The 21,237-nt window shown below is 36.2% G+C and overlaps 1 protein-coding gene across 2 annotated transcripts in view; it reads left to right on the top strand.

Moving 5' to 3' along the window:
* The window catches only part of LOC115451343 (cholesterol 7-desaturase), a 49,332-nt gene that overhangs the window by 25,529 nt on the left and 2,566 nt on the right, over nt 1-21,237 (top strand). Inside the window, exons 1-8 of one of the 2 annotated variants that reach the window (XM_030179633.2) lie at nt 376-418; nt 8,193-8,498; nt 11,642-11,825; nt 16,678-16,863; nt 17,615-17,787; nt 18,751-18,856; nt 19,462-19,583; nt 20,647-20,817. In XM_030179633.2, coding sequence (XP_030035493.1) covers nt 8,214-8,498; nt 11,642-11,825; nt 16,678-16,863; nt 17,615-17,787; nt 18,751-18,856; nt 19,462-19,583; nt 20,647-20,817 — 1,227 coding nt within the window. In that variant the 5' untranslated portion in view covers nt 376-418; nt 8,193-8,213. Of the gene's footprint in view, nt 1-375; nt 419-8,192; nt 8,499-11,641; nt 11,826-16,677; nt 16,864-17,614; nt 17,788-18,750; nt 18,857-19,461; nt 19,584-20,646; nt 20,818-21,237 lie in introns of those variants that run through there. The other variant, XM_037447689.1, reaches the window with a different exon arrangement.

Raw genomic sequence — 21,237 nt, 5'->3', positions numbered from 1 at the left:
GTGGAAAATTGGTGAAATTCAGTAATAATAATTTTGGCCCGACCCAGAATTCGAACCCAGGATCTCAGCGCGGTATATACTCGTACCATGTACATTTACAACTATGTCACTACAGCTATCGCGTTCATGTTACATGTACTGTGCCCGGGGGCATCATCTACGTTCTTTGCATCTTTCCCATACGTTACTTCTAGCTATGCCACTAGTATTATTTCAATATTCATCACTTTCGTAAGCATAATAAATCCTTATGCAACACCGTGAAACATTTTGCAAAATCCTATCAAAACTAAATTATAAATTCGACTGCCTCGCTCCTGAATGAAGCGCTCCTTAAATATAATCTTGAGGATTGTTCATTGAAGCTCAGTTTGTGTCAAATCGGTCTGCGATCAACTTGTTCGAGATAATGTTTTAGGTAAGTCTTTGTAGGTTATAAAACAGTGGTTATTTACGTAAAAAGTTTTGTTAGCTAATTATAAATTGCGCGGGAAAGAGTCTAGTGAAAAAAGTTTAATTTCTGTCAATTTAAATTTGCGCGGGAAAGCTAGGTATTTTTTTTTATTACTGGCTGGTAAAGTTATTATGTAAAAAGTTTTTAAGCGACTCCAATCTTATAGGATATCCAAGTATGAGTTCTGTTACCTAAATTATAAATTACGCGGGAAAGAATATTGTGAATAAAATTGGATTTCTATGAATTTAAAATTGCGCGGGAAATTATTAAAAAAAAAAAGTTTTTTTTTATACCTGGCTGGTAAAAGTATTAATGCGAAAAGTTTTTAAGACTCCAAATAAGGATTATATATTTGTCGTAATTATTTTTGAAAGTTTGTTCAACGATATTTTTTTATCCCGTGTTCTGATTTAAATAATTATTTTTGCGTTCGATTTCGTATATGGAATGGTCCCATATTAATTTCATAAATATAGGACCTTGGACTTCGAAAATAGACAGAGGCATTAAATAGGATTTTATGTTATTTTTGTTGGATTCAATACAGCTTCATGATACCATATTAAAACAAATTTGTTTGACCTTGAACTTGATTAATGAAGAAGGGAACTCCTCAAAATCAAATAGGATGAGAATCATTCTTTATGAAGGGCTTTCAGTTAGATGTGATTATAACTAACAAAAAGGAAAATGTAACTGCTTTTGCAATAGATGACAATTTAACTTATTATCCCGGTATACAAACACACTTTGTAACTAGGTTTTCTATCTTAAAAATTACTCAGTCGCAGCTCATTCAGGAAGTTGGTGTGATACCCCCGTGCCTAGGCATATAAAGCCGTTGGTCCTGATCTCTCTTCGGTTATGTAGTCTCACCGGATAATGACAAGGAATAGAGAGTGCTTGTGCATGCACTTGTGCACTACAGTATCTCCGTTGAGATCTAAGATGTTTTTATTACATAGATACGTAGTCCGAGCTCTATACTGACAAGACGAAAGTAACGTAATTGCCCGACTTAACGGCCAATGAGCGTGCAGCACTAACGTTGTTACCTAACTGTCGATGTATATATATCCTTTTCTAACGAATGTATGCATCTTTTGATTCCTTCTTCGAGCCAATTTGTAATTATATGTACAGGTACGTGACTATAGTAAATACTGCGCCGTTTTTATGTGCCATTTTGTTAGTGTATGACGCGTCTATATGTAAAACGTCATTGGTTGAGATTGGCTGCCGTGGCCGAAATTCGGCTAAGAAGCAATGAATAATTCGATACTACACTATAGGCCTTGGATATTTTGCAATTAGTAGTCTAAAAATAGAATATTCAAAATGAGCCTCCATTGAGAAATATTGGCATAAATTTGACCATTGCAAAATTAAAATTAGCAATTTGTATTACAAAAAGTAAGATTGTAAAACTTTTTAACAAAAAAATCCAAGATCCTGGTACTGGCGGTAGGTCTCTATTGTGAGAGTCCGCCTGGGTAGGTACCACCGCACTGTCTATTTCTGTCAAGCAGCAGTGTGTAGTCACTGTTGTGTTCCGGTTTGGACATTGTAGCCAGTGTGACTGGACATAATACTTAAAATATGTCTCAGTGGAATATCAAACATTTTGTAATTCAAGTGTTGGTGTTTCTACTGTTTATCGGTCGTATCGCTTACCATCAGGCGAACGGCGCTCGTCTCGTCAAATAAAAAAAAACAGTATACTCCAAAATAATTGATTTACATTCGGGTTAATAAGAAATTAATAATTCTTAAGTAATGTCTTTTTAATTTGTGATTTCAGTTTATATGACATGTTAGGTCTTGGGTTTGATGACGGATAAGGCTGTAATATAAAAAGGAAAATATATTTATTATGCTCAGCTTATCACTCACAATCTATTTATACATATAAAACAAAGTCCCTCTTTCTGTCTGTATGTTATCGATTTTCTCAAAATCTACTGAACGGATTTTTATGAACTTTGGTATGAAGATATTTTAAGACTGGGAAGGTTAAAGACTTTCTATCCCGGGGAGTATATAGCGGGTGTTTTATCCCTGAAAACTCCTTCACGCGGACGAAGCCGCGAGCAAAAGCTAGACAGAAATAATTTTAAATTACTTAATCTATATTTCTATACTATATTATAAAACTGAAGAGTTTATTTGTTTGAACGCGCCAATCTCAGGAACTACGGGTTCGAATTAAAAAATTCTTTTAGTGTTGGATAGCCCATTTATTAAGGAAGGCTATAGGATATATAACATTACGCTAGGACCAATAGGAGCGGAGCAGTAATAAACAATGTTTCAAAACTGGGAAAATTTATTTCTTTTGAGAGCTTCCGTTATGTGCGCTGCGTAAACGGTTAAAGTTACACAATAAATATGTACGACGGGATTGTTCCTCTAAAGTCCCCCGCCGCATCTGTCTGCCTGTCTGAACGCGATAAATTTAAAAACTACGCAACGGATTTTGATTAAATTTGGCACAGAGATAGTTTAAGACCCTGGGAAGGTTAGACTTTTTATCCCGAGAAAATATACAGCAGAAATACACAATTGGTGACCAGGAAACCAGTGTTGTGTGGTTCCTGTCATAGGCGCCGAAATAACTTTTAGAGAGATGCATCTGCATCCACACACTATAAGTCTTATTTATAAACTTATTTTGTTAAGAGGTGGTTGAGAATTGCTTAAGGTGGTAGCTCAAGGTCCATTTTCATAAATGTATGAAAATGGACCTTGAGCTACCACCTTAAAGAGCTGTCAAAACATCACCGGTGCCTAATTTAAACTTGAGAGGCAAGATGGCGGGTGTTGACTTACAGCTGATCGAGTTTTGTGTTTTAACTAAGCATAGCTTTGCTAATTTATAAGTAAGACTGTATAAGTAAATACTACATATAATTATTTTTGCAAATAAATATCCCGCGAATTATTTTAAACCATAATAAAACCTCTGTGTTCAATAATTCCCATTAGTGTTGCTAGACATCCCGTATTTACCGCCACGTCCCGTATTTTAATCACATTTTAAAATATCCCGGCGGGATCTACGATTGATAAGTACTCCGCACGCAACGTTTGCATTTTCGCATACATATCAATACGACTCGGTTTTTAATAATATCAGCCCTGTATCATACTGTCACACTGTTGGGCACGAGCCTCCTCTAACTATTGAGAGGGATTAGGCCTTAGTCCACCACGCTGGCCTAGTGCGGATTGGTAGACTTCACACATCTTCAAAATTCCCATAGAGAATTTCCCAGGTATGCATGTTTCCTCACGATGTCTTTCTTCACCGATATAGCAAGCGACAATTCACAAAGAATACACAGATACATAATCTTAGAAAAGTCAGAGGTTTGCCCTTGGGATTTGAACTTGCGGACATTCGTCTCGGCAGTCCGTTCCACACCCAACTAGGCTATCGCCGCTTACCTATCTCTACTTCCTATAAAAGATTAATTTAATTCTAAGTTGACTGTCTTGGTGGTGTAGTTGTACTGCGTGCGTGGTACGACTGCGCTCTGGGGCTGGGTTCGAATCCCGGGTAATGATATTTAGGTTTTTCTGCTCAGTATCAGTGCCTGCCCAGAGTCCAGAATTTGTGCCCGATATGGCGATAGGCTCGCCCCCTATCACATCATGGGACGGAACACACTTGGCAAATAGTGGGTTCCCTAGTTGCACCTCTACATACCCCTTCGGAGATAAATGCGTGATGTTGTGTATGTGTGTGTGTAATTCTAAGTTTTTTTCTTTCAATAGTATTCAAATAAGAACTTGTCTTTAAAAATGTTTTTTACTATTAATATTTTTTATGTTATTAAAATTAACATTATTCTCTTCATTGCGAGAATAAAACCTAAGTAAAGTGCCAAAACGTCCTTGCGTAATCATGGTCAGCAAAAAAATATCCAAAAACAGGTCATATTTAAATTATTACCATTCAGAGGTCATTATACTATATTTTCGAAATAAGCCTATATTATGTATGTCATAGAAACGGGGTTTTGATATTTTGGATCAATATTACTTTTTTTTATTCATTTGTTTATATTTTTGTTACTCTGATCTGTTACCTTCGCCTTAATTTTTTTACTGCTTTGAATGACGAGACGAGCTTGCCGTTCGATGGTAAGCGATACGACCGATAAACAGTAGAACCAACACCTTGAATTACAAAGTATTGTTTGGTATTCCACTGCGCTCGCCATGAGATATGAGATGTTAAGTCTTATGTCCAGTAGTTACACTGGCTACAATGTTCAAACCGGAACACAACAGTAACTACACACTGCGTGACAGAAAGACATTGCAGTGGTACCTACCCAGGCAGAATCTCACTCTCACTATGAGAAACTATAAGCACTATAAGCTAATTTGATTAAGTAATAATTAAATATTCTCATGTACCTTGACTTATCATAAGTGCATGTTCGTCTACGTGATGAATAAAGAATTTTATTTATTTATTTATGAGAGACAATCTGAAAACTGAAAATATAGCGGCGATAGCCTAGTTGGGTTTGGAACGGACTGCCGAGACGAATGTCCGCAGGTTCAAATCCCAAGGGCACACACCTCTGACTTTTCTAAAAAATCATGTGTGTATTCTTTGTGAATTTATCGTTCGCTTTAACGGTGAAGGAAAACATCGTGAGGAAACCTGCACATCTGAGAAGTTCTCTATAGGAATTTCGAAGGTGTGTGAAGTCTACCAATCCGCACTAGGCCAGCGTGGTGGACTAAGGCCTAATCCCTCTCAGTAGTAGAGGAGGCCCGTGCTCAGCAGTGGGCAAGTATATAATACAGGGCTGATATTATTATTATAATCTGAAAACTGAAAATACCTACGTACTTTAATAACAATTAAAGGGATTTACTATTACAAACTTATTATTTGCAATTACAATAACTGTGTCTAAGGATCGAACAGCAATACGTTTGTCAAGTTTAAACTTATACTTAGATACCTTACCTACAAGTTACGGAGCCCTGTGGGAGTCAAACTCACATTAGTCCGTTTTTTTTTTATTGAGATGATTGCGAAATGAGGTTGAAATTTGACATTTAATTCCTGCGCCTTAAGTACTACTGGTGGTAAGTCTCTCATATGTGAGAGTCCGCCTGGGTAGGTACCACCGCAATGTCATCTGCCAAGCAGCAGTGCGTAGTCACTGTTGTGTTCCGGTTTGAACATTGTAGCCAGTGTAACTACTGGACATAATAGTTAACATCTTATGTCTCAGGATCAGCGCAGTGGAATACCAAACAATTTGTAATTCAAGGTGTTGGTGTTTCTACTGTTTATCGGTCGTATCGCTTACAGGCGAACGGCAAGCTGGTCTCGTCATTCAAAGCAATAAAAAATTGCAGTTAATTTGGATGATATTTGACAATTCCTGGACCTATACTAATTTGATTGCAGTAATGCTACGTAAGACCTTCACAGACAACGCCGCAAGCTGACCCTAGTTTTCAATAACTCCCAATTTATCACGTATTTATGTCACATTGTGTCAGAGTCAGCGATTTTGCAAAATGTGCGCAAGGTCATACGCGTAAGGTTGAAATTTGATGCCGGACACGAGCTGAAATCACTGACACGCATGTTATGCACGTATAGGGCTGTCGCGCACGCTTTCCGGAAATATTTATGTAAATAAAAATTATTTTCTTTTTTATTTGGTCACGTCATAATTTGAATTAACGGTTTTATTAATTTGTTTTTCGAGTGTTTTGTAGAATGTTATTATGAAAAAAAAAATTTGCTCAGAAAATTGAAACTAGATCCAACGCATAAGTGTCACTAGAAAAGTAACAAGCAATTACGCAATTTCGTTTACTTAAAGTAAAAGTAGTAGCATTGTGTACTAAAGTAGTTTTGCACACCGTACCTAGGTAGAATGTATTGGAACAGTTAATATTTAAACTAGCTACTGTTCCAATATACTCTGGATGCTAATTGTTCTTTAGTAATGTATTATAATATGATCTCATTTTATGTTACCATAGAAACGAAGTCAATTGTGATAAAAAGCACTTCTGAGTAATCTCACGGGACCTCACGATACCTACAGGCTTGCCTAGGGTGGGAACCGTTGTCAATACATTGATTCATTTCGTACATAACTGTAAAATTTCATACTTTGTATATTCGTTACGTATAAGATCTTTTGTGTTAAATAAAAATATTTTTATTTTTTTTTTCATTTTAAAAACCACATGTATAGTATGTATGTATCTAAGTACCTACATTCTGCAATAAAGGATTTATATTTCTATTAAATGACATGTTATATTAATTTGATTTAAAAACCGAACTTCTGAACTAATTTTGATAAGTATGTAATGGAGTCAGTTCAAAAGTATATTCTTTGAATAATTGAAAAAAAAAACAGTAAGAAACACAGACTTCTGAGATGACAAACATAAAAACATGGCGAATAGAGCTGTTCCTTTTTTGAAGTCAATTAAAAATACAAGGAAAATGATAAAAGGAAAAGGATAAATCGACGTAGGTTTTATGGTCATGCTTTTAATGTGTGCACGTTCGAATTTCAAAAACATTTTAACAGGAAAATGTTATCTATGGTAAAAATTATGTTAGGTAAGTCATAATTGCGTGAATAAAAAGTGTTTTTTTTTTTGGTTTTTTATTATTATAAATTCAACAATATGAGTTTTTTTTTATGATAGAAGTAAGCGCGAAATTATATTTTTATTTATGAAGTTTCTCATTCAAATAGACCAAATCCAGGTTAACAAATGCTACTTTTTATCCTGGACATTTGCTCCTCTGGGAGGAAATATTTGCTTTTAATCTTTTTTTTTAATCCGTACACTTGGCGCTTACGTACTTACTTATTTGTTTTATAATCCTTTTTTTTAATTGTAATCCTTAAATACTGGCAGTATATATTTTTTTTAAATTTTAGGATCCTTAAGTACTGGCAGTATAAGTTAATAATATAAATAGTGTTTTTTAATATTTAAATTTGGAACGCGGCTTACAAAAACAACACATCAAACCATAATATACAGGCCTCCAGAGGCAGTTCTGGTGCGCTCGATCTTCACAACGAAGGCACGCCCGTACGGAGGAACATTTATCACGGCCCTAGGCACGCAGTTCAGTGGGGTATCTCTTTTTGTAAATACACATTGAGGCCTATGAGGGGTCGTGAATATTTCTCAGTTTCCTTTTCCCTGCCGGCAATCCTAAAAGTGGGTTCCTATCCTTCTCTCACACTTCTCTCCCCCAAATTATACCACCCAACTCTCCTCCGGGTCCTTGCAGTAGCTAAGTCGGTGGATTGCATTATCGCATATGGAGGTTTCCTCTGGTATTGAATGCTGGAATGCCTATTAAAAAAAATATAAGATGCAAAGTAATCTCCGTACTAGAAAAAAACAGGGAGAAAACTAGAATATAAAAACCGCGACAAAATTCGAAAAATAGTGTAATTTTAATGTGTAGCATTCGCGAAAACATAAAAAAACAGTTTTAGAATTGATGCTTTGCAAAAATAGTTTAGTTTTAAAACTTATGGATGTTTAGAGTGAGCTCATAGGCATCTATTTTGATAGAATTGTTTTGTTTAATCCCTTAATAAATAACAATTAAAAACTCTTCCGAAATTGAGTTTTGGAAATGTGTTATTATTCTAAACTCTATTCTAAGCATGCAATGGTACTAAATTAATTATTTTTTTTGTTACAGGCACTTCAAAATTAGCAACAAATGTTCAACGTGACTTCAAAACCCGCCATAGAATACAAAATGGCCGCCTGTCCCTCTGATTCTGTAAATAATCCCGTGACGTACTCTCAGTGCCACGACGCCATCTTGAATTCGGAATTTAAATTTGAAATTTTCTTTTTCTATGCTAATGTTGTTTTTGGTGTCTTGAAGAGTGTTTTTGAATTTTTCTACGGACATTATGCAGTGATCCTATTTGTTACTATTCTATATTGTTTAGTGTATGTAACTTACAAAGCTTTTTGGAATCACACGCTATATTCTAAGGTAAGTGATTTTTTTTTGTTCTGGGAAAATAGCAAAGGAATCATATAACATACAGTCTAATTTTATATATTTCCGTGTTTACCCACGATCAAATATCTACAGTCTGTTTAACCACTAACCTTTACTCATAGACGTTATTTATTTAAGGACGGAGCATTGCTGTGATAACAAGTCTGTTTCTCAGCTTTGTTTATCTGACAGCCAACTAGATTCAAGTTGTATCTCAATATTAGCCAATCAGTGCGAAGTCTGCCATGCCGTCAGCACTGAGAAACGGACTTGTTATCACAGCAATGCTCCGTCCTTAGATAAATAACATCTATGAATAAGAGGGTTAGATGATTACTTAAACCCAAAACCAAGTATATGGGCAACTCAACACAAATTCATTACAAGGACTCAAGAGGAGAATGAATCCATTATAGAATATACAGCACAATTAAAATGTTTAGCACAAGATTGTGGTTTGAAATGTAATAAATCGATTGTTGATAATTATATCGACACTTCAATTTGCCCAAGGTCTTAAAGACAACGACGCCATGGTCGGAGTAATATGTGTATTAAATCCGCCTTTATACTCTTTGTATATAAAGTGTAATAAAAAAAAATGTGATATGCAAATATAAAGCAATTCTTCAGAGAAAAGCTACACATTATCAAACAAAACGTTGAACCTATATTTGGTCCTAGATTTTTACTAGTGGTAAACTTCTCATATGTGAGAGTCCGCCTGGGTAGGTACCACAGCAATGTCTATTAATGCCGTCAAGCAGCAGTATGTATTCATTGTTGTGTTTCGATTTAAAGGGCATTGTAGCCAGTGTAACTACTGGACATAATGAGACTTAACATCTCACGTCTCACGATGGCGAGCGCAGTGGAATACCAAACAATACTTTGTAATTAAAGGTGTTGGTGTTTATACTGTTTATGGGCGGTCGTATCGCTTAACATCAGGCGAACGGCAAGCTCGTCTCGTCATTCACAGCAATAAAAAAACTTACAAAACTCAATTTAGCCAATATCAACAATATACGATCTAATATTGATACAAAACTTGACTTATTATTGGTTGAATATTCAAAGGTTTTCGATGGGACTCATGGCTGTACACCTAACTACACAGCTCATTTTTCTTTACATGATGGAGCTACGCCATTTTTTACCAATACGTATTCCGTACACTGTAAAGGAAAAGGTTGATACGTAAATATACCGCTTGTGGCAACAAGGAGTTATCACGGAAATAGACAAGGGGCCGTTCAACGAATTACGTAACGCAATTTTTGAAGATTTTTACCCCCCCCCCCCCCTCTGTGACGCGCCGTAACGTTTTCCTGTATGCCCCCGCTCCCCCTCCAAAAGTTATGTAACTTTAAAGTGACAAGATTTTTTGTAATATTCACAATTATTTTACGCAAAATACCGGAAAGTCGCTAAAATACCTTTGTTATTGTTTTATAATAAAAAAAACAATGTTACATAACGCTTTGTACGAGACCTCCCTCCCGCCCTTGTAACGCAACGTAACGTTTTACAAGAAGCCCCCTCTCCCCCCAAATTGCGTTACGTAATACTCGAACGGCTCCTAACTGTGAATAGGGAAGTTCTGTAGTTCCAATAGTTCAACCAAATGGAAGAACGACTATGCGCGCGCACAAAGTTATATTAAATAAGGTCATAAAAGAAACCAATATCCAATACCGATAATTGAAGACATACTCGGGTGGGTACCCGGCAAATATAATTAATAAATAATAATAATAATAATTTATTTATTTAAAAAAGTACAGTATTAATACTTAAACTCTAACAGTCTGATTAAATCCAGCCTCTAATACAACACCACTTTAATTAAGTTAACAACCCACTTTACTACTTATTGCAGCGTAAATTTCCCACCAAAATTACATGTAGGTTTATTTGAAAAATTATGTCGTTACCTTTTTTATTAATGTAACAAACCACTTAATTATTAAGTTTACCTACTCAAAAACCCTTTTAATTACCTACGTTAATATAATTATGTTATTTATGGAAAGTTTATTATGCTAAGTAAAACCTTCTTGGTTTACCACAGAGCATACGAATGTCAGGTTATTTTTGTTATTTAGACTAGTGCTGCCATCTGTTGCGGTTTACCGGGACTTATCACCGGTTCGTAACAGTTTATGTCTAAGGGGTCCACCATTAATTACGTGATGTTTTTTAGTGACTCTTAAATCCTCCCCCTCCTCTGGAGATAAGTATGTAGTGGCATTTTAGACTGGTTCCCCCCCGTACCCAAAATCACGTGTTTATTTAGTAAAAAGTATATTGAATTTTTTAGAATAATTTTAAATACCGCTATAATCTGATTGAATTTTGGAAAATTAAGCATCGAGATAAAAATGTATACAGGTGATATCTCATTACCTGATATAACGGTTCACAGGTTTTAAACCTAAGGGCACACAACTTTGACTTTTCAAGTTATGTGTGTATTCTTTGTAAATTATCGTTTGATTTACCGGTGAATGGAAACATCGGGAAGAAACCTGCATACCTGAGAAATACTCTCGAATTTTGAGGGTGTCTAAAGCCTAATCCCTCTCAGTAGTAGTCTCGTGACCAGCTGTGGGACAGTATACGGACGGTTGAAAGGCTAAGACTTAAGCGACATAATTTTGAAAAAATTTAACTAGTTTAAAGAAAGATAGAAAAAAGTACCGATTTTAAATATATATGAAACTGAGTGTCGTAAAAAATGACGCATAAGTCAATAAGCGGCGATAGCCTAGTTGGGTGTGGAACGGACTGCGAAGACGAATGTCCGCAGGTTCAAATCCCAAGGGCACACACCTCTGACTTTTCTAAAATCATGTATGTATTCTTTGTGAATTACCGCTTGCTTTAACGGTGAAGGAAAACATCGTGAGGAAACCTGCATACCTGAGAAATTCTCTATAGGAATTTTCGAGGGTATGTGAAGTCCACCAATCCGCACTAGGCCAGCGTGGTGGACTAAGGCCTAATTCCCGCTCAGTAATAGAGGAGGCCCGTGCTCAGCAGTGGGCAAGTATATAATACAGGGCTGATATTATTATTATTATTATTAAGTCAATTAACCTTTCAACCGTCGATATCTTATTTTGTTTTAGGAATTAACGGAGACCGGCTTTGATCACATACCCGAAGGCCCTGACAGAGACAGGCGTATCGCCCGCGCACAGCTGGCGAGGCGGATGGGGTCCAAAATACCACCACCATACCCCAACGGGTGGTTCGCGGTGGCCGAGAGCCGGGACCTTAAGATCGGAGACGTTATCTCTGTTGATGCTCTTGGTAAGTTTTATAAGGGTAATAATTCTGGAAACCGGCTACCGGCGACAGCCTAGTTGGTTGTGGAACGGTCTGTCGAGACGAATGTCCGCAGGTTCAAATCCCAAGGGCACACACCTTTAACTTTTCTAAAGCTATGTGTGTTTTCTTTGTAAATTATCGCTTGCTTTAACGGTGAAGGAAAACATTGTGGGGAAACTTGCGTAACCGAGAAATTCTGTACAGGAATTTTAAGGGTGCGTGAAGTCTACCAATCCGCACATTATTAATTCTGGAAAAGCTGCTCAAGGGAAAGTTGGAAGGGAAGAGACCATGAGGACGAAACCTCAAATATGGATAGACCAGGTTTCCAGCGTTGAATGTCTCTATTAATGCAGTACTTACTTCATCAGCTACCAGTTTATTTTTTTAATATGTTGATGGTGAGTGTAAGATTGTATGCATACAGGGTTATTAGACAATGGGTTACTAAATGAAACCACATACTCGTCTTCACCTTTGCTGACATCATGTCAAAAATCATCCATTAATAACGAATAGTTTTCCCCAAAAATTCTAGATTTAGATTTATATTATTTTGATAATTTTCTAGTTTAATGCATATATGGCTTGTGCGTGAGTGTATTTCCGACTGAAAGTGTGACGAATTCTCTTAGAGCAGTAGTGGCTTTAGGGCGCGTAAAATTAAAATTACTCCAATTAACATTTATATTGTTTGAAACTTACACTTTTTTATTTTACATCCACGGCTAAAGTAACTTATTGTGAAGTATTATTTCCAAGTAGATAAGGGCAATTCTCTGAACTACAAAAAAACAGGTTTTTTGTCAGATAATGTATGTTTTTTGGTCATTTTTAATTATATCTATATTTCATATTGTACTTATACTAGTTTTCTACTAAGGCCTATTCATATTTTTTTATATAATATTATAATATTCCAGTAAAAAAATTAAACATGCAAAATCTCATTCATATGGCGCGTCCACACGTCCAACTTACGATTTTAATATTTTATAATAAAAAATATACAATACTTTAATTAATTCAAAGTAGCTGAATCGATACTTAAACTATGCGCCCGTGATTTACCATTTATAGTGGATTAATTAGTAAAAACCAATCGTATTTACAGTAGTTTTAAAAATGTCCAGACGTATTTGCATAATTTCTATGGCTCATGCTTTCGCCAAGTACCTGCAATAACTGTGAAGACATATCGGCCGAAATGTTTCGGCATATCTTTGGTGATAGACGCCGCCGTGCTTGAGTGAAGTAAGAATGTTCCTATGTAACGTAAATAGTAAATTATATACGATAATATCAACGATTCTGGCTTTTGTAACGTACGTTTTCTAATTTTTATGATCGTATTTTATTTAATTTATATTAACACAATACTCTCTATAAAATACCACCGAGAATCGAAGCAGTTTTAAAATTCTTTAATGTATTTGTTACTTGTTAATTCTGATAAAATTAGACGGGAGATGCATTTTAGTGCTTAAATCACATTTAGCTGGGTCTAATTATTCTGGATTTCTCTGGCGAATTTACGTCAGATGAATTAGACAGGGGCCAGGTAAATTAGAATTTTAAACAGGATTAGGTTTTTTACTTTATAAAAATTGAAATATTATCATTTTATATAACATGAAACGGTTAGCAGAAAAACAAGATATAATTAGATTAAGACTATCGAAAATTTATGGAAATAAAAGCAAGAGAAAGACTGACTTAAATATCTTAGACATAATGCTGATAAAAAGCAACTCAGTATTTCAAAAATGTCACCAAGAAAACAGAGAATTCAAAGAAAAAGATAGAGATAAAATTCCAAGGCTTACTATTCAAGGAAAAAGGGAACAGAAGAAAACGGCTCAATTGCTAGCTTCTAATACTCCTCTTGAAAGTACATGTGGGTCTGATGTTGAACGCTTCCAAGAGAATAAGGATAATATTTTATTGCCATCACATTTAATTATATCTGACGAGACATATATTCATTCCTAAACTTGGATCACTCGTTAATTAAAAGTAGATAAGATTCATCTTGTCCGAATTTAGCGCAGCGTCTATTAACAAGTTGAGCCGTTGCGGGAATTCTTGCTTAGACGAAGCTATTTTATGTCCTCATGATAATCGTCCAGGTTTTTATATCCTCCCCCCTCATAATATTAGTGTGTATGTGGTACCATCAGCTGAATCTACAAAGGAACTTAGCTTATTACGATAACTAGATTGCCCGAATATTCATTAAGAAAACGGTTATGATGCGTCTGTACCTCCAGAATCAAATAAAATCTGTTGTTAAATATTGACTGACATTGAAGTTTAGCCTGCTAATATCACGTTCACAGATAATACACTAAAAAAATAGAAAATTAGAAAAAGATGCTAAGCCAAAAAAAAAATTGGAAAAGAAAATGCTATGACAGAGGACTTGGATTTGCCAAATTATAATGATGAAACATTTGAATTTTGATGAAAAATTTCGAATATTGGCTTATGGCGAGACGTCTTTGATAATCATGCTTTGAACATTTTTTAATTGGTTCAATTTCAATTTCAATTTATCAATTTATTTTATTTTATTTTATTTTTTAAAGTTGCTACCTTAATAATGATTATTTCAATAATATGTTTTTTATATTTCTACCAAAAAGTTATCTAATAGCCCCGAAGTGAAATCGTTCTTCTTCTCTTCTTCTTATGTGATTGTGATGATAACATTTAAGAGGACCTAATTTTCTTAAACATGTTTAGGAAATTAGCGTGAGTCAGTCTTAGAAATATAATATAGTACATCTAATATAATGCTCAAAAAAAAACTTGCCTCATTATATGTTAATAAAAAAAAAATTAAGCTCAATTGATTATGTTTATGATTAATTTATGATTATGATAAACTTATTGATTTATTTAGTTATTTTATAGAACATAGAGAAAGTGTCTGTTAAAGAAACTGATTACTATTTGCAAGTTTTCATTTGATGTTTATTTTAAACTTTAAACCAAGTTATTAATAATTATAATATTTATAATTATTGATAACTTATTGTAATCTTTTGATTATAAAGGACAAAAGTATGACATTGTAATTTTTTTCATGGTTTTACAAATTTAAATATGCTACCATTCTCATTCACCTGTCTTGATCTCATTTATCTGATAATTTAAATTTTCAATGAGCTATATTTCTTCGTCTAATTGATCAATTTAAGGGCCTTTACCGTTATTATATTTCTTTAAATTATGTTTTTAATATGAACTAAGCAAATCATTCAAATATTTAAAAAAAAATGAGCCAGATTAATGATGCCAAAACCTTGTTTTTCGGAGAATTGCCCATAAGTATGAGGTTTCATTTAGTAACGCAATGTCAAAATGACCCTGTATAGTAAGCTTAGATGTAGTGATGTAGTGATGTAATGACTGCCTCGGTGGCATAGTTGTAATATACAGTACGAGTACGACTACCGCGCTGAGGTCCTGGGTTCGAATCACGAGTCGGGTCAAAATAATTTTGACTGGATTTTTCCGCCTTAAAAATTACTCAGTCGCAGCTCGGAGTCACAAAGTTGGCTGTGGTACCCTGAGCCTTCGAAAGTACGTAAAGCCGTTGGTCTTCCGCCTGATCTCTCTCCGGTCATGTCGTCTCACCGGACTATGAGAAGGAACAGAGAGTGCTTGTGTATTGCACACACTCGTGCACTATAATATCTCCTGCTGATCTCTCTCCGGTCATGTCGTCTCACCGGACTATGAGAAGGAACAGAGAGTGCTGTGTATTGCACACTCGTGCACTATAATATCTCCTGCTGATCTCTCTCCGGTCATGTCGTCTCACCGGACTATGAGAAGGAACAGAGAGTGCTTGTGTATTGCACACACTCGTGCACTATAATATCTCCTGCTGATCTCTCTCCGGTCATGTCGTCTCACCGGACTATGAGAAGGAACAGAGAGTGCTTGTGTATTGCACACACTCGTGCACTATAATATCTCCTGCTGATCTCTCTCCGGTCATGTCGTCTCACCGGACTATGAGAAGGAACAGAGAGTGCTTGTGTATTGCACACACTCGTGCACTATAATATCTCCTGCTGATCTCTCTCCGGTCATGTCGTCTCACCGGACTATGAGAAGGAACAGAGTGCTTGTGTATTGCACACACTCGTGCACTATAATATCTCCTGCTGATCTCTCTCCGGTCATGTCGTCTCACCGGACTATGAGAAGGAACAGAGTGCTTGTGTATTGCACACACTCGTGCACTATAATATCCCCTGCTGATCTCTCTCCGGTCATGTCGTCTCACCGGACTATGAGAAGGAACAGAGAGTGCTTGTGTATTGCACACACTCGTGCACTATAATATCTCCTGCTGATCTCTCTCCGGTCATGTCGTCTCACCGGACTATGAGAAGGAACAGAGTGCTTGTGTATTGCACACACTCGTGCACTATAATATCTCCTGCTGATCTCTCTCCGGTCATGTCGTCTCACCGGACTATGAGAAGGAACGAAGAGTGCTGTGTATTACACACACTTATACACATTGACATATATTTTAGACACGAAAGTCTATATAAACTATTTGCTTTTGCTCGCGGCTTCGCCCGCATGAAGGAGTTTTCCCGGATATTTTTTTTTTCGACTTACTTGATATACATCGTTATATTATGACCAAATTACACAAAATCATTATAAATTGTAGTCTATGTGTTATTCTGATATATAACCAATATTATTGTAAAGTTTCATCTAAATCCGTTCAGCAGTTTTTTCGTAAAAGAGGAACAAACATCACAAAGTTTTATAATATTAGTAGGATTTGTTCAAAATCTTTCAGGTCAAAATCTTTGCGTGTACCGAGGGGAAGATGGCGTCGCTCGCTGCGTCGACGCGTATTGCCCGCATTTGGGGGCCAACCTCGCCATCGGTGGAACAGTTTGCGGCTCGTGCATCGAGTGCCCGTTTCATAAGTGGAAGTTTAATGCAGATGGTGCTTGTGTGAGCGTGCCGGGCGTTGAACATGGTAAATATTAAAATTTACTATCAATGTGATCTATCACCACATAGTATAAAACAAAGTCGCTTTCTCTGTCCCTATGTGTGCTTAAATCTTTAAAACTACGCAACGGATTTTGATGCGGTTTTTTTGAATAGATAGAGTGATTCAAGAGGAAGGTTTATATGTATAATAATAACATCCATTAAATAGTCAGCATTGCACCCGTGCGAAGACGGGGCGGGTCGCTAGTTAAATAAATAAAATAAAATGCTTTAATCATCACGTAGGCGAACATAGTTGCACTTATGATAAGTCAAGGTACATGAGAACGTTTAATTACAATTATATAATATTAATTCCTCCAATTAAGTCGCTTATATGTATAGCTACAGATATTTTACATCTGAGACGCTTCCCCAGCGAAACGGCGCGCTAATAGTATTTTTAAAAGCTGTCTATCCTAAAATTAATACATCAAAAAGTAATTTTATTATATACATATAATATATATGTAATGGTATCTTCACTTTTATTGTTTAAAATTATTTATTCCGTTGATATTATTGTTAATTCTATAATGAAAATTACATTAAAATTTTTAATCACATCATATGCAACCGACACCATTAGATAGACAATTTAATAAGAAATATTTTACTACTCTAACATTTTTTTAAGAAATTATTCTTTTTTTTTCATATTCCCGTTCATAACTCGCGTTATCCATTAAGAATTAATGTTGCATTTAACCAACTTTCCGTTTATTAACCAACAGCACCAAAAGGCGTATCCATCAAAACCTGGACGACAGTGGAGGCGGATGGTGCTGTCTGGATCTGGTATGATGCTGAAGGTCGTGAACCACTGTGGAGTATGAGTGATTCACCGCAAATGAAGACTTTCGGCTACCGTGGCAGAAACGAGTTTATAGTCAGCGCACATATTCAGGTACAGCGCCATCTAGTAATGAGTAATGGAAGTTAATAGGGTAGTTGACATATTTTTAAATTTATCAAAAATTAATTTGATCTAAAATCTATCGGAAAAAATCAAAATCTACGCAATAATAAATAAGTTATAATGCTTTGAAATTTGGTGGAAAGGGAAGCTGTCAAATTACAGTAATAGTGTATTGTGACGTCACTCAGTGCCACCGGACATAACGCTGCGTGAGTGAAAAAAAGACAGCGCGATATCCCCACCACGCCCCCACTTTTGCTCAAACAAATTTCAGATATGATTCTACCTTATTATAAATATGATCAAATTGTGTTGTGTTTTGCTCCGTTGCAAATTATCGGGATAAAAAGCCTACGTGTTACTTTAAGATATGGCCTTTCGATGTGCCAAATATTATCCAAATCCGTCTGTTTCTGTTTATATGTTTACATTTAACGCCCTTAGTCATCAATGACGAAGGGTGAAATCCTCCGAAAGAGAACCCGACGGAACACATACAGTCTTATAAAAATTTCACAAAGCTATGCTTAGTTAAAACACAAAACTCGATCAGCTGTAAGTCAAGCCGCCATCTTGCCTCTTAAGTTTAAACTAGGAACCGGTGATGTTTTTGACAGCTACTTAAATACAAATACAAATTATTTATTGCTGAATGTAGGTACTTAATACAGGTGGTTTTAAAATATACAAAATGTTTCAATACATTCTACCAGGATAGGTACCGGTGTGCAATACAATTTTGTACACAGTGTAGTAACACTATGTACAAAAAAGTTGTAACTTTTACATTGTGTTTTAAGCATTTCTTAATGAACTCTTAACGCTAAAACAAGTTTATAAGTAAGACTGATTGGTACTAATATGTATAGACGAAAAGTAAGCCCGAAGGAATAGGCTTATATGAACACTTCTATCAATACACATGCCATACTAAAATTGTATTTGTTTTAGGAAATACCTGAAAATGGCGCCGACGTGGCTCATTTAAATGCTGTTCACTCGCCATCTTTAGTCTCCAGTTTGGGAGAGAAATTCCCCATGTTATATAACCTTATTGGTAAGTTATTGAAAATAATGACATAATTCTTCAAGCTTAGATTATAAATTAGAAGCCATGAAAATTGCTACACTAGAGTTTAATTTATGTATAGGCCGTGGCTTTCCAATTTAAAGCCATAATAATTACTATATTAGTGTTGGATTCTTTTATAAGTCGTATAAGCGGATTAAATGGCGGCATATTTTATAAATGGGATCTTTGATGAATGAACGGGACGGGATTAATCACTCTACAATATAATTAAAATCACGTGGTAATGTTTATAAATCATATTTTTACTATATATTATCTTAACTTTGATAGTGCATACTGGTGGCGGGTCTCTCATGTGTGAGTCCGCCTGGGTAGGTACCACCGCAATGTCTATATCTACAGCAGTGTGTAGTCATGTTGTGTTCCAGTTTGAACATTGTAGCCAGTGTAACTACTAGACATAATACTTAACATATGTCTCAGGATGGCGAGCGCAGTGGAATACCAAACACTTTGTAATTCAAGGTGTTAGTGTTTCTACTGTTTATGGTCGTATCGCTTACCAACAGGCGAACGGCAAGCTCTCGTCATTCAAAGCAATAAGAATACACTGTAGGTTTGTTTTCTAGGTAGGCACGTGTGGAGGGCAGAATGGTTAAAAGGCGAAGATCACACCGCAGTAATGAACCTTGTGCACGACTACAAAGTGCTCAAATTCGATCTAGCGCATACTGAGGTTAAAGTTATTCAGGTGAGTGAAATAATTATATAAATAATATCAGCCCTGTTTTATACTGTCCCACTGCTGAGCCTCCTCTACTGAGGGATCAAGCCTTAGTCCACCACGCTGTAGTGCTGACAGACTTCACACACCCTCGAAATTCCTATAGAGAACTTCAGGTATGCAGGTTTCCTCACGATGTTTCCCTTCACCGTTAAAGCTAGTGATTCACAAAGAATACACACATTTATAAAATCAGAGGTAGTTGTCCCTGCTAACATTCGTCTCGGCAGTTTTTTTTTATAAGTACAGACCCCGTAGTTAACATCCAGGAAAACCTGCGAATGGTATACTGGTTCTCTCCGTTAGCCACTGCGGGGCCTTAGAGGAAGAGAGGAAGAGGAGAAATAAGGAGGGAAGTGAAGGGGAAGGAAGAGGAAGTATTAGGATGGGCGGAGTGAAAAGGAGAGGAAATGTTCTCGAGTCCCTCATAGGCCTCAATGTGTTGTGCACCCAAGAGGTATACACACTGCACCAATGACGTTTTACAAATAGACGCGTCATACACTAACAAAATTGCACATAAAAACAGCGCAGTATTTACTATAGTCACAGCGCTAGCGGCTCGCATTGATACGGCCCGAGTGTGCCCGAGTGTGCTCGAATGAGTCCGAGCGTCGACCGCCGCGTCGCCATGACGGTCGAATAAAATGTATTTATTAGTTAAAAAAATAAGTTAAATAGTGTATTGTAAAATAGTGTTTTTTTCATTCACAGTTGGAGTATAATGTGTACATCGTCTAACAACACAGGAAGGCATTTTATTTATAAAAATGCAAAAGTTAGTAAGCCGACTAGCGGCGACAGTGGTTGGAGCTTGACTAAGTGAATGTCGGGCAATTACCTTACTTTCGTCTTGCCAGTATTGAGCTCGGACAACGTATCTATGTAATAAAAACATCTTAGCACTGCACTGTGTGCGTTGGGCCACAACAAATGTCGCCCCGTGCATCAGTTGTCTCAGCAATTCGATCCACAACCAACTAGACTATCGCTACTCTAATTTGTTTCGTTTTTTCTTTCCCTTTTACAGAACGGGCCGGGACAAGTAAAGTTGCTAGTCGACACAGCCGTGGGTCAGATATACGTAATGCAGTCGGTGACGCCGCTTGGCCCGCTGCTGCAGAAGGTTGTGCACCGAATGTACTCTCCAGTCTACAACGCGCCGATCGCTTCCTTCTTCGTCAAATATGAAGGAGTTATGGTAAGAAACTATATGCACCATCTATGTACAGGGTCATTTTGACATTGTGTTTGTTAAATGAAACCACATAGTCTTCACCTTTGCTGACATTGTGCCGAAATCATCCATTAATAACGAATATTTTCACCAAAAATCCTGGTTTTAGTTTTCTGATTTTTTGATCATTTTGGAGTTTAACGCGAATATGGCGTATGCTGTATTTCTGACTGAAATTGTGATGTTACTGCGACGAATTCTCTTAGAGTAGTAGTGGCTTTAGGGCGCATAAAATTAAAATTACTTTTTATTAATATTTATTTTGTTCGAAACTTACACTTTTTTATTTTACATCTACGGCTCAAGTAACTTATTGTAGTGTTATTTCCAAGTAGATAAGTATGTGGATTCCTTTAGTAACGCGATGTCAAAATGACCCTGTAT

Source organism: Manduca sexta, chromosome 1 (assembly GCF_014839805.1).
Source record: "Manduca sexta isolate Smith_Timp_Sample1 chromosome 1, JHU_Msex_v1.0, whole genome shotgun sequence".
Lineage (NCBI taxonomy): Eukaryota > Metazoa > Arthropoda > Insecta > Lepidoptera > Sphingidae > Manduca > Manduca sexta.
Note: the sequence above shows the minus strand (reverse complement) of the source record. Positions and strands in the feature narration are given on the sequence as shown.